The 18,554-nt window shown below is 25.4% G+C and overlaps 1 protein-coding gene across 2 annotated transcripts in view; it reads left to right on the top strand.

Annotated features, from left to right (window-relative positions):
- The window catches only part of LOC129983747 (ATP-dependent RNA helicase TDRD9-like), a 90,817-nt gene that overhangs the window by 47,476 nt on the left and 24,787 nt on the right, over positions 1–18,554 (top strand). For both annotated transcript variants that reach the window (XM_056093359.1, XM_056093358.1), the window contains exons 23-27: positions 2,965–3,068; positions 9,140–9,220; positions 14,789–14,908; positions 15,312–15,396; positions 16,374–16,481. In XM_056093359.1, coding sequence (XP_055949334.1) covers positions 2,965–3,068; positions 9,140–9,220; positions 14,789–14,908; positions 15,312–15,396; positions 16,374–16,481 — 498 coding nt within the window. The remainder of the gene's footprint in view (positions 1–2,964; positions 3,069–9,139; positions 9,221–14,788; positions 14,909–15,311; positions 15,397–16,373; positions 16,482–18,554) is intronic.

The raw sequence follows: 18,554 nt of genomic DNA, 5'->3' as shown, positions 1-18,554 counted from the left end.
AGTTTTCTTCACATGTAAACATATCCAGTTGTCTGAAATATGGTGAAGGTTGATTTATCAAACTAGATGGCTTATTGTCACTATTGTGGACTTCATTTTCTGTGTATTTATCACCATTGGCTTTGCTGAAAAGTATGATGTGATGTTTTCTAATTGTTACATTCTTTCATAAATGTTCAAAGCATGAAGTTCCCTTTGACCAGTTTTTGCTGAAATGGGGTTCTGGAGATTATTTATTTCAGACATTATCTGAAATAAAGATTGCTTGCATTTTCAAGCCACTATGTGTTAAATTTTTTTTTTATCCCTCACATAAGGGTTTTTTTTTTTTTTTTTTTTTTTCTTTCCTGTGTCTGCTGTTATGCTTTTCAGATGCCACATTACCATATTTTATGTATGCTATCATAATGGCTGATACAGTACTCCTTGCATGTCTCAAATAATTGGCTCAATAATTTTTCACAATAATTTTCATCACAAAGCAACCATGCATCACATTCCATGACTGCTGAGATGTAAATGTCATAAAAACATTTTAAGCTGATGAAATTAAAAAGAGTGCTTATTAAAAGGAGGGAATTTTATTTTCAGGTTGAAATGATTATGAAAATTTTGCATTTTTAATTTCCGGATTGAAATTCTACTTATTTGATTATAGAAATGCATGTGAAAATTATTTTGACAATGAGTAATTTTTTGAAATAAGCATTTTTCCTTCTTGTATGATTAAAGAGGGCAAACAGCTGTAGTTTTCAAATAAGTTGATCATAAAATTTCAGCAAATCTTTATATTTCTGGCCTCTCTGAACTAAAACCATCCCCCCCCCCCAAAATCATATTTTAAATTATATCAAATTTCAAAGATGGAATGAGTTAAAAAAATATATGCTAATTAGTTTATTTTGGAATTAACTTTCTGAATGGTAAAATGTGCTGAAGATTGTGCTGATTTATTTATTTACTTGCAAACAATTACTGCTGGTAAAAAATAAAAAATTAATTACATATTACATTTCTACAATTTGTCATCATCCAATCAAATTTTATATCCTTTAAGCAAAAGAAAACATTTTTTTTCAAAAAGAGACTAAAATGCATGCTAAATGAAAAATATCTTATCTGCAAATGATAAGATATTTTTCATTTAGCATTTATGAAATATGCTGCATTATTACAATGGCCATTGAAAGTTGAGAATAATAGATCTAGAAATATAAGTAAATTTAATATTAGTTATTCAAAAAGGGTATGTTACAAATTGATTGTGAGAATTTTACAATTTTTATGAATATTTTGAAAATTATTTTGAGTAAGCTCACATTTTTTTAGATTCTGATTTACAGATTAGCTTTTCTCCAATGCAACAATATTACTATGTTACAATTCACTTTTTTCGCATAATAATGTTTAAAATTTTATAAAATTTGTGTTATTTATGTATCAATTTCATAATTTAATGAAATACGATAATTTTCTTTAAATGAGTGAAAGATATTTTTAGAAATATTCATTCGTTTCTGAGTTTTTGTCAAAACTTGATAACTCATTTAACATTTAAAGTGCCATTTTTTAAAACTCTTTAAATCTCAATATTATCATCAGAATTCCATAGAACTTTAATAAGATGCTAATTTCATAATAACAAATTGATTTTGCAAAATAAATAAATAAAAAAAGTAATTGAGATAGTAGTTAATTAACTTGGTTAATCAGTTGTAAAGAACAAACCTGACCTCTTGAGTTATTTCCATTGACACTAATTTATGAAGATGCGATATTAAATAAAGTTACAGAGGTGTTCCATTTTTTTGTTGTTTTTGATGACTGTACATTTTTTAAAATTGATAGGCTTGTCTGAGGATAGTTTCAGAGAAGGCATAGTTAATTTTGAAAATATTTTGAATTCAAATTTGTAAATTTATAAAATTTGTTCAATGATTTGACGGAGCCTAAAGAAGAGTTTGATCCAACTTTAAAAATTGATGATCTAGGCATACATATATTAGTTTTATAAATAAAAAAAATGTGAATAATTATTTTCTAGTTTAATTATTAAATATCTTAAATTTGTAAGATATGTTAATAAAGTTATATCACATGTTGATAAATTTTTTGATCACCAAAGATGGTAAATAAAATTTAAAAAAATGATTATTATGTTGATATTTACTAATTTTTTATTTTCAAAAGAATTACATTGTAAATATTCTGATGCTGCACTTCTCTGATGTTTACAAGGCATTGAAAAAAAAAACTAAATTTAAAAAACTGCTTTTTAATATGCCAATAAAAGTATGTTTTTCAAATTAATCTTTATAAATATGTGAAATTTTTTAAATTTTATTAGAATATTTTCTTTGTTAAGATAATATAAATACATTTTTTAAAATTGATAGGCTTGTCTGAGGATAGTTTCAGAGAAGGCATAGTTAATTTTGAAAATATTTTGAATTCAAATTTGTAAATTTATAAAATTTGTTCAATGATTTGACGGAGCCTAAAGAAGAGTTTGATCCAACTTTAAAAATTGATGATCTAGGCATACATATATTAGTTTTATAAATAAAAAAAATGTGAATAATTATTTTCTAGTTTAATTATTAAATATCTTAAATTTGTAAGATATGTTAATAAAGTTATATCACATGTTGATAAATTTTTTGATCACCAAAGATGGTAAATAAAATTTTAAAAAATGATTATTATGTTGATATTTACTAATTTTTTATTTTCAAAAGAATTACATTGTAAATATTCTGATGCTGCACTTCTCTGATGTTTACAAGGCATTGAAAAAAAAAACTAAATTTAAAAAACTGCTTTTTAATATGCCAATAAAAGTATGTTTTTCAAATTAATCTTTATAAATATGTGAAATTTTTTAAATTTTATTAGAATATTTTCTTTGTTAAGATAATATAAAAAATGATTAAAGATAATTTACAAAATATTCACTTTTAACAGGTTACTGGACTTCCACCAAAACATGGTATTTTATATGCAACTGCTTTGAAAGAAATGTTCGCTTGCTGCGATGAAAACATATCAATTGAATTTGAAGGGTGCAAGTAAGTGAATTAAAAATTAAACAAAATTTAATTTATGGGATAATTTTATTTTATTTCTTTAGTTGGATTTTATGCTTTTGATTACTAATTGTTCTAATTTTGGATATAATTGTAATATATTCCTTCTTATTTTGTATAACTTCATATTGCTTGTAAAAAGTGAAAATATTGGTACTGTTAGAATAGTAACTGAAATTGGTTAATTTTAATCATTTTTTCTTATTGAACTAGCAATTTTAATACGGAATTCCGAATCTAGCTGTCACTCAGATTGCAGTTTTTGGTGAAGTAAATTAGCTATGAGGGATTTTTTTTTTTTTTTTGAGTCAACCTTTAACTTTCTGGACTATAAAATATCCTATCATATATAATAGATATCCCTTCAGATATTATCTGACAATGCTAAAAGAACACAGAATGTATTATAAATGGAACAATCTAGAAACAAAGCTTAAATTGATTATATTTTTATGTTTGATAGTTGTTGTATTTTGCTATATCTTGTAAACAATTTTTAGATTTACCAGATGTTTGTGATTTGGTGTCATTAAGTTTTTACTCAAATTTAGTTTTTTATTCAAATTAGTTTTATTCGAAAATTTGTTTAAAAAATGATGGGTTTTTTTTCAGAACCTTTTTTAATTTTAAATATGCTTTTTTCAATTATTTGACTTTAAATAGTAATTCTCAGTACATTTAAATATTTCCTGCAGTATACATTAAACAGTTTCAGATATCTTAGAAAAAGTTCTTAAAGTATTTTTTTAAATTCAAAATTACAAAAATTCTCAGTTTTCAAGGCGATTGAAATAACTCAGACCGAAGAATGCTAAGGTTATATTTGGTAATCTAATTTTGCTTTCAATTGATAACTACAAACCATTGATTGGTCTTATTTCTCACCTTCTTACTTTTTATTTAGTGTTTGTTTTCTCTGTACATTTGTTGCTCATTTGATTTTAAAAGTTGTATGTCTGTAAAAATAAGAATAATACATTTAACTGCCAAACTGCCAAAGAATATTTTTCAGTAGTTCCTGATGAAATATCCCCCCTCCTCCTTTACACTCCACATCTCCTTCTAATGTTACTAAAATCGATTAAGATTTATTAGATTTTTTTAGATAATTGTATTTTAAGATGATTTTTTTAATTTAAGTCAGTGTAGAAATACATGTAATAATTTTTTTTTCATCTTTTCATTTTTCAAAATCTAATTATGATTTTCATTGTCAAACTTGTTGTTTAACCTGTAACTGGAGATTGGAGTCAAAGTGACTCTGCTTTGTTCATTAGCTCTGATTATTATGTGGTATTTTGTCCTTAAATACAATTATCTCCTCTGTACCTTCAAGTTGTTCTTTCAGCAGTATGTTAGCAATAGTCTTAAGTATGAAAATGTGCATATAACTGAGTTATTTTTTTTTCAAAGTTTTTGTTGTTGTTATTTATGGAATCATTCACTCCATATCTCTGAAATTGCTTTTAATTTGAATAATGCAAAAAGAATAAAGAAATTTACTTAAAATAATATTTTTAAATATTTTCTTAATTTTTGTTTGTTAAATTCTAACTTACATTAATGTAATTCCGTAATATCTAAACGAAGTAAATACTCGTGAAAAGAATGTTTAGTTTTTTCTTATAACATCTTTCCAAAATTTAATATTAGAACATATAACATTTTTAACGTTGATAATTTTAATATTTTTGGTAACTGTATGATTTCTAGAATGTATTGTGTTTCCAAAATAACTTCCAATGCTGTTTATAAAAGAAAAATAACAATGGTGTCATTTTGACTCCATGTCTCCAGTTACAAGTTAATACAAATAAGCACTGAAAATTCCTAAAAATACAAAATAAGTACTTTTTAAGAAAACCTCATTTTGAAATTGTAAAGGCATAGATGCTGCTTTTTACCATACTTTTCCTATTATTATCCTTTCTTGATGATCTATACTTCTATGTTTGAAGCATTTTCATAATGGTCATGATGAGGAATTAATTAAAAATTGTCATAAAAATTAATAATTCGAACATGTATTTATTTATGGATTATTAACTTAAGTGACAGTAAGAATATTTAATATTATTATTTTTTATTAGTATATTAACAACTGCCTGGTTCTTCAAGGACATATGTTTATTTATACTAGCCATCTTTTTGCTGGTCACCATTTTCTTTGTTGGCCAGCTGGTTTGTTGGGATTAATACTCCTTGAAATTTTCACTTAAACATTTTGTGTAACATTATCTCATAGTAATTTCTTCATCAAAATATTTTTACACTTAAGATTGTGATACTTATATAACTCATATTATTTTAGAACCCACAGCATTCTGTAATTTGTATTGTACATTCCCATAACTTTCTGTCTCCCCTAAAATTTGATTAATTTGAAGTAGGTGTGATTGAATTTCAAATACAACTATACTAAATCAAAATTTTACTGAATCTACACTACTGAAATCAATTTTATGTTTTTAGAAATCTGAATTCAGAAATTAATATTGTTCTACATTATGTGCACTACAGAATATTTTTTAAAATTTATGCAATATCACAAAGAATTATTCAATAAAATTTCTCTGGTTTATCATAAAATTCAATTTTTAGTTTTGCATTCAAAAGACATAAATAGTAATATTTTATTTCATTTGATAAATGTACTGTTGTAAAAATTAAGAAATCTAAATTTACTATAATCCTTTGTTCCTAAAGTGTGAAAAAGAATCCAGAAAGGTCTGAAAGAATTCAGTAAAATATTCTTGGAACTCCTACTTTTAAATAAGAAAAATATTTCTATTTTCTACTATCAAATCTAAGTTAAAAACTTCTGAATATCACTTCATTATTATAAACAATTTAATTTTAGACCTATCAGCCTTGGGAAACTCAGGAGTGATTGACATATCTTCTTGGAGACGATTAATGAAATGGTCTAAAATCATGTGTTTTTATAAGATAATGCTTAAATTATTAAAACTCACTGAATTTAAGTTACAGTGGAATGGACCTCTTTTTTTATATAGAATGTTAGTGTCTCAAGAACATTTACTAAATATAACTCTTATGACTCAAAGTTCTGTATAAAAATATAAAATTTGTTATTCATTTTTTATAAATTTATGAATGACATTCATGAATTAAACTGCATAAAATAGCATTTTTTATTTCATTTAAAAAAAAATTTCTTAATAGATGTATATACCTAACACTGACTGTTTGGAAATTAAGTGATGGGACCCAGTTAAAATTAAACATCCTATATAATTATAAACCATGTTTCCTTAAAAACTCCTGATTTATTGAAATAATAATGTAGATATTTTAAAAGCTCCTTTTTGCACTTATCTTTCTAAAAAATTTCATATTTATTCATTATCATATTTCATATTTTTTCAGACGTGCTGAAGATTACACTTTAACTTTTTAATTTTAGCTCTTCTCAATATGATAAGTTGATAAAAGATAATTTTTCTTATACACACATAACATGCTGATGCAGGTTAAATTTTACTTTCTGTAAAATAAATTATTGGAAAATATACTTAAAATATTTTTTAAAAATTTATTGAAAATATATGTATTGAAAATTATTACCATTGGAAAGATTGTTTTTTAATTTTCAGATGATCTAAAAATCATAATATTTTTGGATTCCAGTTACAAGTTAATACAAATAAGCACTGAAAATTCCTAAAAATACAAAATAAGTACTTTTTAAGAAAACCTCATTTTGAAATTGTAAAGGCATAGATGCTGCTTTTTACCATACTTTTCCTATTATTATCCTTTCTTGATGATCTATACTTCTATGTTTGAAGCATTTTCATAATGGTCATGATGAGGAATTAATTAAAAATTGTCATAAAAATTAATAATTCGAACATGTATTTATTTATGGATTATTAACTTAAGTGACAGTAAGAATATTTAATATTATTATTTTTTATTAGTATATTAACAACTGCCTGGTTCTTCAAGGACATATGTTTATTTATACTAGCCATCTTTTTGCTGGTCACCATTTTCTTTGTTGGCCAGCTGGTTTGTTGGGATTAATACTCCTTGAAATTTTCACTTAAACATTTTGTGTAACATTATCTCATAGTAATTTCTTCATCAAAATATTTTTACACTTAAGATTGTGATACTTATATAACTCATATTATTTTAGAACCCACAGCATTCTGTAATTTGTATTGTACATTCCCATAACTTTCTGTCTCCCCTAAAATTTGATTAATTTGAAGTAGGTGTGATTGAATTTCAAATACAACTATACTAAATCAAAATTTTACTGAATCTACACTACTGAAATCAATTTTATGTTTTTAGAAATCTGAATTCAGAAATTAATATTGTTCTACATTATGTGCACTACAGAATATTTTTTAAAATTTATGCAATATCACAAAGAATTATTCAATAAAATTTCTCTGGTTTATCATAAAATTCAATTTTTAGTTTTGCATTCAAAAGACATAAATAGTAATATTTTATTTCATTTGATAAATGTACTGTTGTAAAAATTAAGAAATCTAAATTTACTATAATCCTTTGTTCCTAAAGTGTGAAAAAGAATCCAGAAAGGTCTGAAAGAATTCAGTAAAATATTCTTGGAACTCCTACTTTTAAATAAGAAAAATATTTCTATTTTCTACTATCAAATCTAAGTTAAAAACTTCTGAATATCACTTCATTATTATAAACAATTTAATTTTAGACCTATCAGCCTTGGGAAACTCAGGAGTGATTGACATATCTTCTTGGAGACGATTAATGAAATGGTCTAAAATCATGTGTTTTTATAAGATAATGCTTAAATTATTAAAACTCACTGAATTTAAGTTACAGTGGAATGGACCTCTTTTTTTATATAGAATGTTAGTGTCTCAAGAACATTTACTAAATATAACTCTTATGACTCAAAGTTCTGTATAAAAATATAAAATTTGTTATTCATTTTTTATAAATTTATGAATGACATTCATGAATTAAACTGCATAAAATAGCATTTTTTATTTCATTTAAAAAAAAATTTCTTAATAGATGTATATACCTAACACTGACTGTTTGGAAATTAAGTGATGGGACCCAGTTAAAATTAAACATCCTATATAATTATAAACCATGTTTCCTTAAAAACTCCTGATTTATTGAAATAATAATGTAGATATTTTAAAAGCTCCTTTTTGCACTTATCTTTCTAAAAAATTTCATATTTATTCATTATCATATTTCATATTTTTTCAGACGTGCTGAAGATTACACTTTAACTTTTTAATTTTAGCTCTTCTCAATATGATAAGTTGATAAAAGATAATTTTTCTTATACACACATAACATGCTGATGCAGGTTAAATTTTACTTTCTGTAAAATAAATTATTGGAAAATATACTTAAAATATTTTTTAAAAATTTATTGAAAATATATGTATTGAAAATTATTACCATTGGAAAGATTGTTTTTTAATTTTCAGATGATCTAAAAATCATAATATTTTTGGATATTATCACAGAAAAATGCCAAAATTTTACTTTATTTTAAATAAAATTTGAAAAATGCCCAAAGTGCACATTCCTACTCTCCAAAGTATATATATGCTTAGTTTGATATATCTGGGTCAAATGGTTTAGACTATAGAACACCAATGCACACATACACAAATACACTTTCATCTTTATTATAAGTTCAATTATTTGTTTTATCCACATTATAATATGTAGATAACTTGAATTGTAATTATTCATTAAAGGAGTGAGCATGAGATATTACAATTTAGAAAGAGGAAAGAAAGAGCATTGCAATTACTCTGCCTTTTTTTTAAAAAAAATGTGAAATAAACTATATTTTGTGAAATGTACAAATGTAGTATAAATTATATGTGATTCATACTATGTTTAACATTTAAATGCAAAATTTTTGTTTTAGTTTATATGCTTATTTTTCTTTTTTGAGTCTGACAAATTATTATTTATCTATATTTATTTCTTTTTAAAATTGCTATAAAACTATTGCCTATCTCACTCATGAAGTTTTAACCGATTTATTTGATTTTTAGAGCCTACATTAAATTCATGACCAATAATGAAAGCAATGAATCTCTTGTGAAGAAAGCGGTGTATATGGCTCTCAAGATGAGGTATTTTTTACTTTTCATCATATATTTTTTTAAATATTTATTTAATAAAAAGAAAAAAATTATTTGTAGGATACATTATAAAATGAACACCAAATATACATAAAAATATTAAATCTATAAATAGTGTATTAATGTAGTAGTATTAAATGCTGAAATAAATTCTTTCCTTTTTATTTAACCTATTGCAAAATCTATCAAATAACTATTCTCTTAATCTTAAATATCTACAAATATTACTGTAAAGCAATATTCATGTAGTTGTTTTATTGTCTTGTTATAGTTTTGCTTATAATAAAGTTAGTCTTAGATTTCAAGACTAGCTTCAATTATTGGGGGTGATGGGGGTTAATACTTTTTCCAAATGTTACTTATTATTTAAAAATTACTTTTGAAAGGTTTTTAATGCATAAAAGAATAACTCTTTTCACAATCACAGTTAATTTTTTTTAAATTTTATTTTTGAATCACAGTCTTTACAACATGATTGATAATGAATTTTAATCAAAAGGTTGCATTCTTTCTTTTGATGTAAAGTATAGAAGCCATTTATAGTTTTAAAAAGTAAATAAAAGGTACTTGTCTTCTTGGATAATTCCATTTATTACAATATATTTCTTACAAGGCAATTTCTTTTTTAATACTTTTTGGATAGTTGAAGTAATGGTAAATGAAGCCCTGTTTTGACAGAAACACCATTTATAATAAAAGTTTCATTTTTTATTGAATTGAAATAATCCAGGAACTTTCCACATTATAATTTGTATTTTAGAAGAATATTATTGATTGTAATATTATTAGATATAGAATAATATTCACATATTTTTAACAAAATAATTATACATATTTTTCATAACTAAATATCATTGAGATGATGAAACATATACTATACCTTTAAATATAAGTTTTACTTTCCTTTAAAATATTTTAATCTATTTATCATTCTTTTCATATAAATATCTTTGATTATATATTCTTCAGATTCTTTTGAAATTTCATTGCTATAAGAAAATAAAACACACTCAGCTTTGTACCATTCTGCTTCATCAACATCCATATATTGATTTTTTTTTTAATTTAAAAACCAAAATTATTGGATTATTTAAGGCTCCTGGGAGCCAGGAAAACATTTAAGGGAGGTTTTATTTTAAAAATATGTTATAATATCTAAAAATTATAATGCATTAATTTGATAATATTTTATGTTAATGATTACTTATGTTATGTTTAAATTTTAATAACTCATAGTACCAGTTACCTGAATATAGTTCAAAAGTTAATAACATTATAACAAATTTTTATGTTAATGAATTTAATGATGAATGTATAAATAATATTGGTAAATTGGTTTAAAAAGTAAATAAAACTAAGGCATTTCAGCCTAACTAAGCCTTTCAGCTTAAATATGAAATGAAGGATATAAGAATTTTGGACTAGAAGAAGACTTTTAAAATACACTCGAAAATAAGGAATCTGAAAGATGTATTAATTATTTAGAAGACAATTCTCGGGCCTGATATACGGACCCTGAGACTTTGTAAAATAATAATGTATAATTGAATAAAAATCCTTTTATATTATAATTTTTCAATTAAGGAGGGGAGGGGGGGGGGTAACTCATAACTGAAAGAATTATGAAAAATTTTCAAAAAAGATATCTAAATCTAGAAATATTACAAGAATTGAAATATGATCCAAAATCTAAAAATTTATCCAAAAAAATAAAAGAAAATTTTCTGCAAATTCATGTACACTTAAGAGAATTAAATTACTAAATGATTATAAAAAGACCCACTCTATAAATATTAGAGGAAAATCTAAATTTTAGGTTGAAAATCCTTTTTAGGTTGTTTTTTTAAATAAAAAATTGCAACAAGGGAGGGGGGAATGCCACACAAAATAAATTTTTTTTTAAAGTTATAGTATTAGAATTTTCATAATTTACATTTATTTTCAATATATTAGATATCTGCTATAAAATTTTGATAAGTAATTAATATTATGTTAGAAAGAATAATATTTACTATTATAAAATATTAATCTGTATTTAAGGACAGTACAGTTTTTAATGATTTGAAGAACAATAAAGTTTCTAGAGGTTGTAAAATTTTTCATTGAAAAAAATTCGAAAATAATTAAAAATAAAAGAATGAAAGTCTAAATTCTAATAAATTGGCACCATTTCCTTCTCACAGTCTTTCTTTTCTTTATATATAAATTTTAATCCAGATAATTTATTAAGGATGTCATTTGCAATGGAGGAGGGGAGAGCAGAATACATCCATAATAAATTATCTGGATTAAAATTCATATATTAAAGAAAGAAAGACTGTGGGAATGGAAATGAAGTCAATTTATTTGAATTTAGACTTTCATTCTTCTTTCATTTTGATTTTGTATTTTTTGTATCAATTAAAAAAATTTTAGACTTGATTGTCCTTAAAATCTCAAAAAGTTTTGTCTTTAAAATTAAATAGTTCCCATATATGTTTACTCTTATAAGACACTAAATATTCATATGTTTGTGAAGAAAAATGCCATTAAATAATTTATTTGAATACCATGTATCAACAAAAACATGTTAAAAAGGCACTAATTTTTTTTTTTTTTTTTTTTTTTTTTTACAAGTTTGGGCTTTAAAAAATTTTTTTTTTAAACCAAAACATCAAAAGATTGCATGAAGTTTCTTATTGTTTTTTATTTACGTTTTTTTACATGTTTTATATTTAAAAATGAAATGAAATGAATTATCCGATAGCATTTTTCTCTACAAACATATGAAATTTTTGTGTCTAGTGCCTTATATTTTGAAGTCCAAAGAATTTTCTGATTTTTCGGAAATCGTAAAAATAATTCTTATTTGTATTATCATTTGGCAATGTGGCTGTAAAATCTGGATTTTAATATCAACAAGGATATGCTGTTGAAGACCTGACAGAAGATTCTTTAATTGGTTTAAGAACTATGTATAATACTGTAAACATTTATGCAGATGTATTAAATTATTTGATCTCAAGAAATTTATTTCAGTATCCAAAATTAGCATATGAAGTATTATAAAACTTTAGAAAGGCAGAAAAATGTTCAGGGAAAAAATTGTCCTACAAGCACAAAGCAGGTTTGCAAATTAAATTGTTGCAAAAAAGAAAAAAGTAAATAAAATTTATGACTGAAAAAAAAAACTGAAAGAGTAGTTATTACAGCTCAGAGAAATGAATTGATTTGTACTATTTTTTATTAAGAAATCATTAAATAGTTTCTTTCTTAATAGCAAAAATGTTATTGTGTGTTTATTTCAACTGTGTGCCCCTGTTTAAATTAGACATCATTAGGAAAGTAATCAATAATTTTCCCCTTTTTAATGTGTGAATTTTGTCTTCTTAAATTCCAAGCAATAAATAGATTTTTTTTAATGTCTGTAAGTATAAGTATTCATTTATATGCTATTATTTCATATAATGTTAAACTTTTGCTTATTTTCCCTTGATTTTTTTTCCCCCTGATAATAATTACGGAGCATTGTTATTCTATTATAACAAGCACATTTCTGTTATATTACATTTATAGAGGGGCAGCAGAAAAACCTGGACAAACAATTTTAATATATATTGATTAAAAATAAATAAATTAACAAAATATAACAAATAATAATAAAAGTAGACTTTTTCTAATAAATAAATTTAATTTGTTTCAAACTGTCTGCCTTTTGCAGTGATGTTTATTGAAATTTTCAGCAAAGGGCCGCAAGTCTTCTACCTTTCATCTATCCCTTTCCCGCCCTAGCCAATGCTTTAGATAGACCAAACTTTTATGTCATTTAGTGCAAGTCCTTAACTCCAAAATGGGTCATACACTGAAATCATGAGAATGAGATTTGGCGAGTATTGTGCCCACTCTCCAGATGATATCACGTACACAAAATGCAACTTGCACCACTCTTCTGTCTTTTTAGCCTTGTGAGCTGGAGCGGAGTCTTGTTGAACTCTCGCTTTACATTGCCGAAATGCATTTTGATCCACGGAAATATAAAAAAGCTTCTAGAATGTTCCACTGGTACACTTTTTTATTTATTTTAACATCCTCATTCACAAAAACCAGAGATGCTTCCCCACGCGTAATTTCCACCCCACACCATGACTGACTTTGGATTTGTGCGATATTCAACAATTGCTGAAGTGCTTGGAGCATCTACAGACTAGATCCTATGGTGAAAAGGAATCTCTCTCAGCGCTGACTTGTGGCCCGTTTCAAAAGTTTGCGCAGTCTTTGGAGCTGCACGAGTTTGTTTTCTTCAGTGAGAAGCTGAGCTTTTTGGAACTTCTAAGGCTCTGTTTGTGCCATTCGTTGCACTGATCGGTCCCTTATTTCCAGTTCGCAAGCGATCTTTCTCATGGAAACCCTCGAATTTCATTGAATTCACATTTTGATAACCTTGCGGCTATTGAAACTGCTCACCATACTTTTTCATTCACTTCTTGGGCTTTGACCATCATTGCCAAGGTCTTTGAAGCGATAGATTGCATCAGACACTGTTGAACGAGGCACAGTAAGCAAACGAATGGCTTCATGCTGTCATTTTCCTTGGTTAAACAACTCTAAAATAGCATATCTTTTGCTGGGCATTGTAAAAAAGCCAAAAAACAATACATAAACTAAAAGATACGTTATAAAATATGTTATAATAGATGTAATAACCTTTTCTCTGAGTTTTTTTGTCACCCACTGTAGATAAAAAAAAAAAAAAAAAAAAAAAAACAGAATTTTTTTCCAGATTTGAGTGGCAACTTTGGTTTATGACATACATTCTTCCACCAAAGTAGTAAAATTTTCTTCAGTAGGGGCTTAACTGAGATATTTTGTGAGATTATCTTTGTCACTTTTTCTCTGATTTCTTCTTTTGAAAGTTAGTGTATAGGATTAATCATTTCATGAGTTTGTTGTTTTATATGCAACCAGATTATTGCTTTTAAAATGTTTCTTAGAATATCTAGAGTCGACCAAGTAATGGTGATATTACTATGATCACTTTCAAAATTTGTCTTGACAACATAGCAGAATTTTTGGTTAAAATTTTTGTGATACTAAGTGTGAAGTCTATAATGGATTGTATTCTTAATTTATGTGTTGGATTATTAATGTTAAGAGTAACAAAATTTGAATTATTTACCCAATTTACAAGATTATTACTGAAAGCTGAGGAGGAGATTCTCCCCAAAATAGAGGGTAGTGGTTAAAATCTTTGAAAATAAAACTAGAATGAGCTAAAGATTTAAAAGAAAAAAAAATTGATCACTTTCAAAACTTTGTTGGCATACAATTTGATGATGATGAATTTGGTGCCCAAGTAATGAATCTCAACTGTCAAAAGTTTTAAGTTTATACCTTTATCTTTTCAAAAAAAAATTTACATCACTGGTTTTTAGTATCATGTTACTAAATAAATACATAAATAAAATATCTTCATTTTTATGTGTAAATATAATAATCCATACTTTTTTATAAAAATGTTAGCAGTTTTATTATTGTTTCTTATTGAAATTTGTCAAACAAGTGTATATGATATTTCTTTAGGAAACTGCGAATGAAATTATCACTGGCACTTTTTAGTCCTGAAGAAGCTGAACGTAAAACAAGACAATTATTATCTTCAAGAAGTAGCTCATCTGATAATCTTTTTCAATCTTCTAATAGGTATGATGAATTCATTTCTTTCTTTTTGTTTTTAAGTTAAAAAGCTAATTGTGCAAATAACTTTTCTACTTTAAATAATAATGTAGCTAATGACTTAAAAATTTTTAATGTGTTAAATAACAATTTCCATTGTGTCATATATTGGTCAGTTTGTTAGGTAAATCTTCATGATACTTTTGTAACTCAGAGCCATTGATAATAACAAGACTATCAATATTATATTATAATAAGTAAGAAAAGCCGTGGTTCTAAATAGTAAATGAAGAAAAACACATTATTGCAGAGTTTATTCTTTGTATCAAATATTATTATTCATTTGATTTTTTTAAATGAAAAGCTATTTAATTTATTGTGTTATTTTTAAAAATATATTTTGAATGTTTATTCAAATACTTTTATTTAGAATTACTGTTTCTGAAGAAACAACATACAAAGAGCATCCTTTACCTACTCTGGTACAGTCTCATATTCACATTCTGATAACACAGGTATATATTTTTTAATATTTTTTATGTAACATTCAATAAAAAAAAAATGAATATTTTGGAAAGTATATGATATATGCATACATGCACACACCAATCATCTTTGTTGATCAGATGGATTAAAAGGATTATAGGTTGTGATTAATTTCACTTTTCATTTTGTTCTTGCTTGCCTTAGAAAGTATTTTCTGGGCTCAAATTGTGCGAGACATTAGAGACGAAATTTAATAGCATTATACTTGTTTTGTTTATTGTGTAAATAAATCTTCATAGTGCCATTAAATTTCCAAATAATATTGCTAATTAAATGTGGTTTATTCCTTTAATGAAAATTCACTTTCTTATCTTTTATACATTTTGAAGAGATATATCTTTCTTTCTTTTGAACAAAAAAAAAAAAATGTTTAAAGAATTTAATTCCTGAAACAATGACAATGATTTGAATTCCTTCCAGTAATAATAAAACGCATTGTTGAATATTTTGAAAAAGAATATATTTAAAGACTGTCAAAATTCAGGAAAGAACTGCATGACAAATAGATATTAAAAAGGCAAATTTTGAACTTTCAAAGCAGTTAAATATTTATTATATAAATATAATTTTTATTGGAAGTTATTGTGAAGAAACATCAAAATCTCACTTTTTTAATTAATAAAAATTCCGATCAATTTTTTTAAAGTTGTGTACATTTTTACTTTCTAAAATATATCTAGAATTACTAAATTAGGTCTCCAAGTGAAATGGTCTTACCTGTAAACCACTAATGTGCTTGCCCATACATTCTTCTTTATTATTAGTATTATTTTTATATTCACATTTAACAATAGACAGTTTAAATTGCAAAAATTAGATACTCAAAAGTGAGAAAGCCCAATCACTGCGTAGCTCAGAAATTAAGGTTTGAATTCAAGTTTTTAGAGAATAATTAATTTTAAAAACACAACTAAATTTATATATAATATGAATTTTCTCTTCAAAGGTAAATAATTGTGGAACTTTTTGGGCTCGATCTGTCACGGATGATGCAAAGGAAGTTATTAATTTTTTGCAAACTACTATAAATATGCATAAAGGGAAAGATCTTAAGGTAAGATTTTTATACATACTTTTTTTTTATTGGCTGAAATGTGTGAAATGCTAATTTGATAATATATGTTTTATAATAAAACCATGGAGCAAAAAAAGATATAAACAAATTTTAAAAGTTCATACTTTAGCTATTTTATATGACAAACAACGTCCCATTCTTAGATGGAAAGGCCTTGTTTTCATTTACTTCAAAAAGATTATAGCCAGGTACTATCCTCTCGCTGTCACAAGACAAAGGCTCATTCATTTGATAAAGCAATTTTGATTTCTTTTCCAAGTTTTGGCTGGAGATAATATTCAATGAATTTTTAAAAAAAGTTGGGCAAGGGTTTGGTTTAATGGATGAAGAATGCTTTTTAAAAATTTAGCCTAGAAGAAGCAGATATATTTCAAAATATTGAGGCATTTTCCATGTAGGGAAAGAGTAGATTTCTTTATATTGTATCATTGACTCTCGCCAGAGAAGGATGGCCCAGCAAAGATCTAGTTTTAAAAAATTCTTTTAAGTAAGAATTGCTACAGTTTTTCCGTTTGAATTCTCATCAGAGAGGTGTCCTCCAGCTGGTGTGGAAGTTTGGAGAGGGTGGTGTTATGCTCAGGTGCCATCTCATCATCGGACTGCGGTTCAACATTACAGAGCCCATCCCAAAATAGCCCTAGTGTAACTTTAAAATGGGATGTTAATAAAAACTAAACTAAACTAAACTCATCAGAGAGGTAAGACCAGCCAAAGGTCTTTAAAGATTGAATTATTCTCACCAGAGACAGATCGTTCAGTGATTATTGAACTTTTGGAAATAATCGTTGATGGAGGCAGATAAAAGAAATTTTGGTAAAGTTTTGAAAATTGTCATCTGGTCCTGTGATAGACAAATTTTTGGAGTCTATAAATCTGCAGTCTCATGTAGAGTTTTTTTTTTTTTTTTTTTCATTGTATACTTTATAAATAAGTTAGTAGTTAACTCTCTCGCTGCATATCCCGCGATTTCCGGTAAAATGAAAGGTTTCTGAATAAAGATATTTTTTATAAATTCTTAATTTTGTTTTCTTGGACCCTAAATCTACTGAGTTTCAAGTTGATATTGAGTTCTTTCATCAGTTTAAACATGAAACAAATCATCACAGCATCACTCAATCCTAGTCCACCTTTATATCTTTGACCTTTACACATTATTTTTTCAAATTACTTTTATAAATTATTTCTTATCCTGATGTAATAGAAAAATATTTCTAATGGATGTGCTAATGTTTCCTTGAGATATTTAAGTGTAAAATATTGATGAGATTTTTGACAAATAAATCTATTTTGCCTTAATCATTTGGTTTATTTGAAGCAGATAAGTAATTCAAACAATAGAAACATTATTAATAAATTAAAATTAAGTGTTGAATGTGAATAGAATTTTCAAAATATAAAGATTTAAAAAATGTACTCAAAAAGAAAATATTTATATTTTTAAAACTATAATAAACATTTTTTTAAAAAAAAGTTTGACAACATACCTAAATATAAAAATGAAACTAATATCTTGCTATCAGTTTTTAAGTTTTAATTATTTTACTTTTTAATAAATCTTTAAAAAAAATTAAGGACAAAATTAAAATTCGCAACCAAAATCGTAAGTAACGAATGATTTGGATAGAAGTATGAATCTTAAAAACTAATCTCCATTGTTATCTAGTTTTTTCTTAATACCTGATGAATATAAAGAGATCAATTGCGGGATGTATCAAATCTAAAATTATCATATGGAAGTGTTAGATGCAATGCAGTCTCAACCCTAATGTGAGAACCAATGCCCATCAAGTCATAGTTTCATTCTAATGGGAAAAGTTTCTGTTACCGGCTGTATCAGGTACAATTGAGTATTATCATCAACTTATACCCAATACATCAAAACTAAATATCAAGGTAAACCTATTAAAAAATAAGTGCTACTTGCTTATTTGAATTTACTGTCCTATACATTATATGTAGGTATGCCAATCTCTATACAAATTCATACTGCAATTATTATATCTTTGAATTTAATTAAAAAATACCTGGAATTTCCAAGCTTACTTAATGCCT

This window comes from Argiope bruennichi, chromosome 9 (assembly GCF_947563725.1).
Source record: "Argiope bruennichi chromosome 9, qqArgBrue1.1, whole genome shotgun sequence".
NCBI lineage: Eukaryota > Metazoa > Arthropoda > Arachnida > Araneae > Araneidae > Argiope > Argiope bruennichi.
Note: the sequence above shows the minus strand (reverse complement) of the source record. Positions and strands in the feature narration are given on the sequence as shown.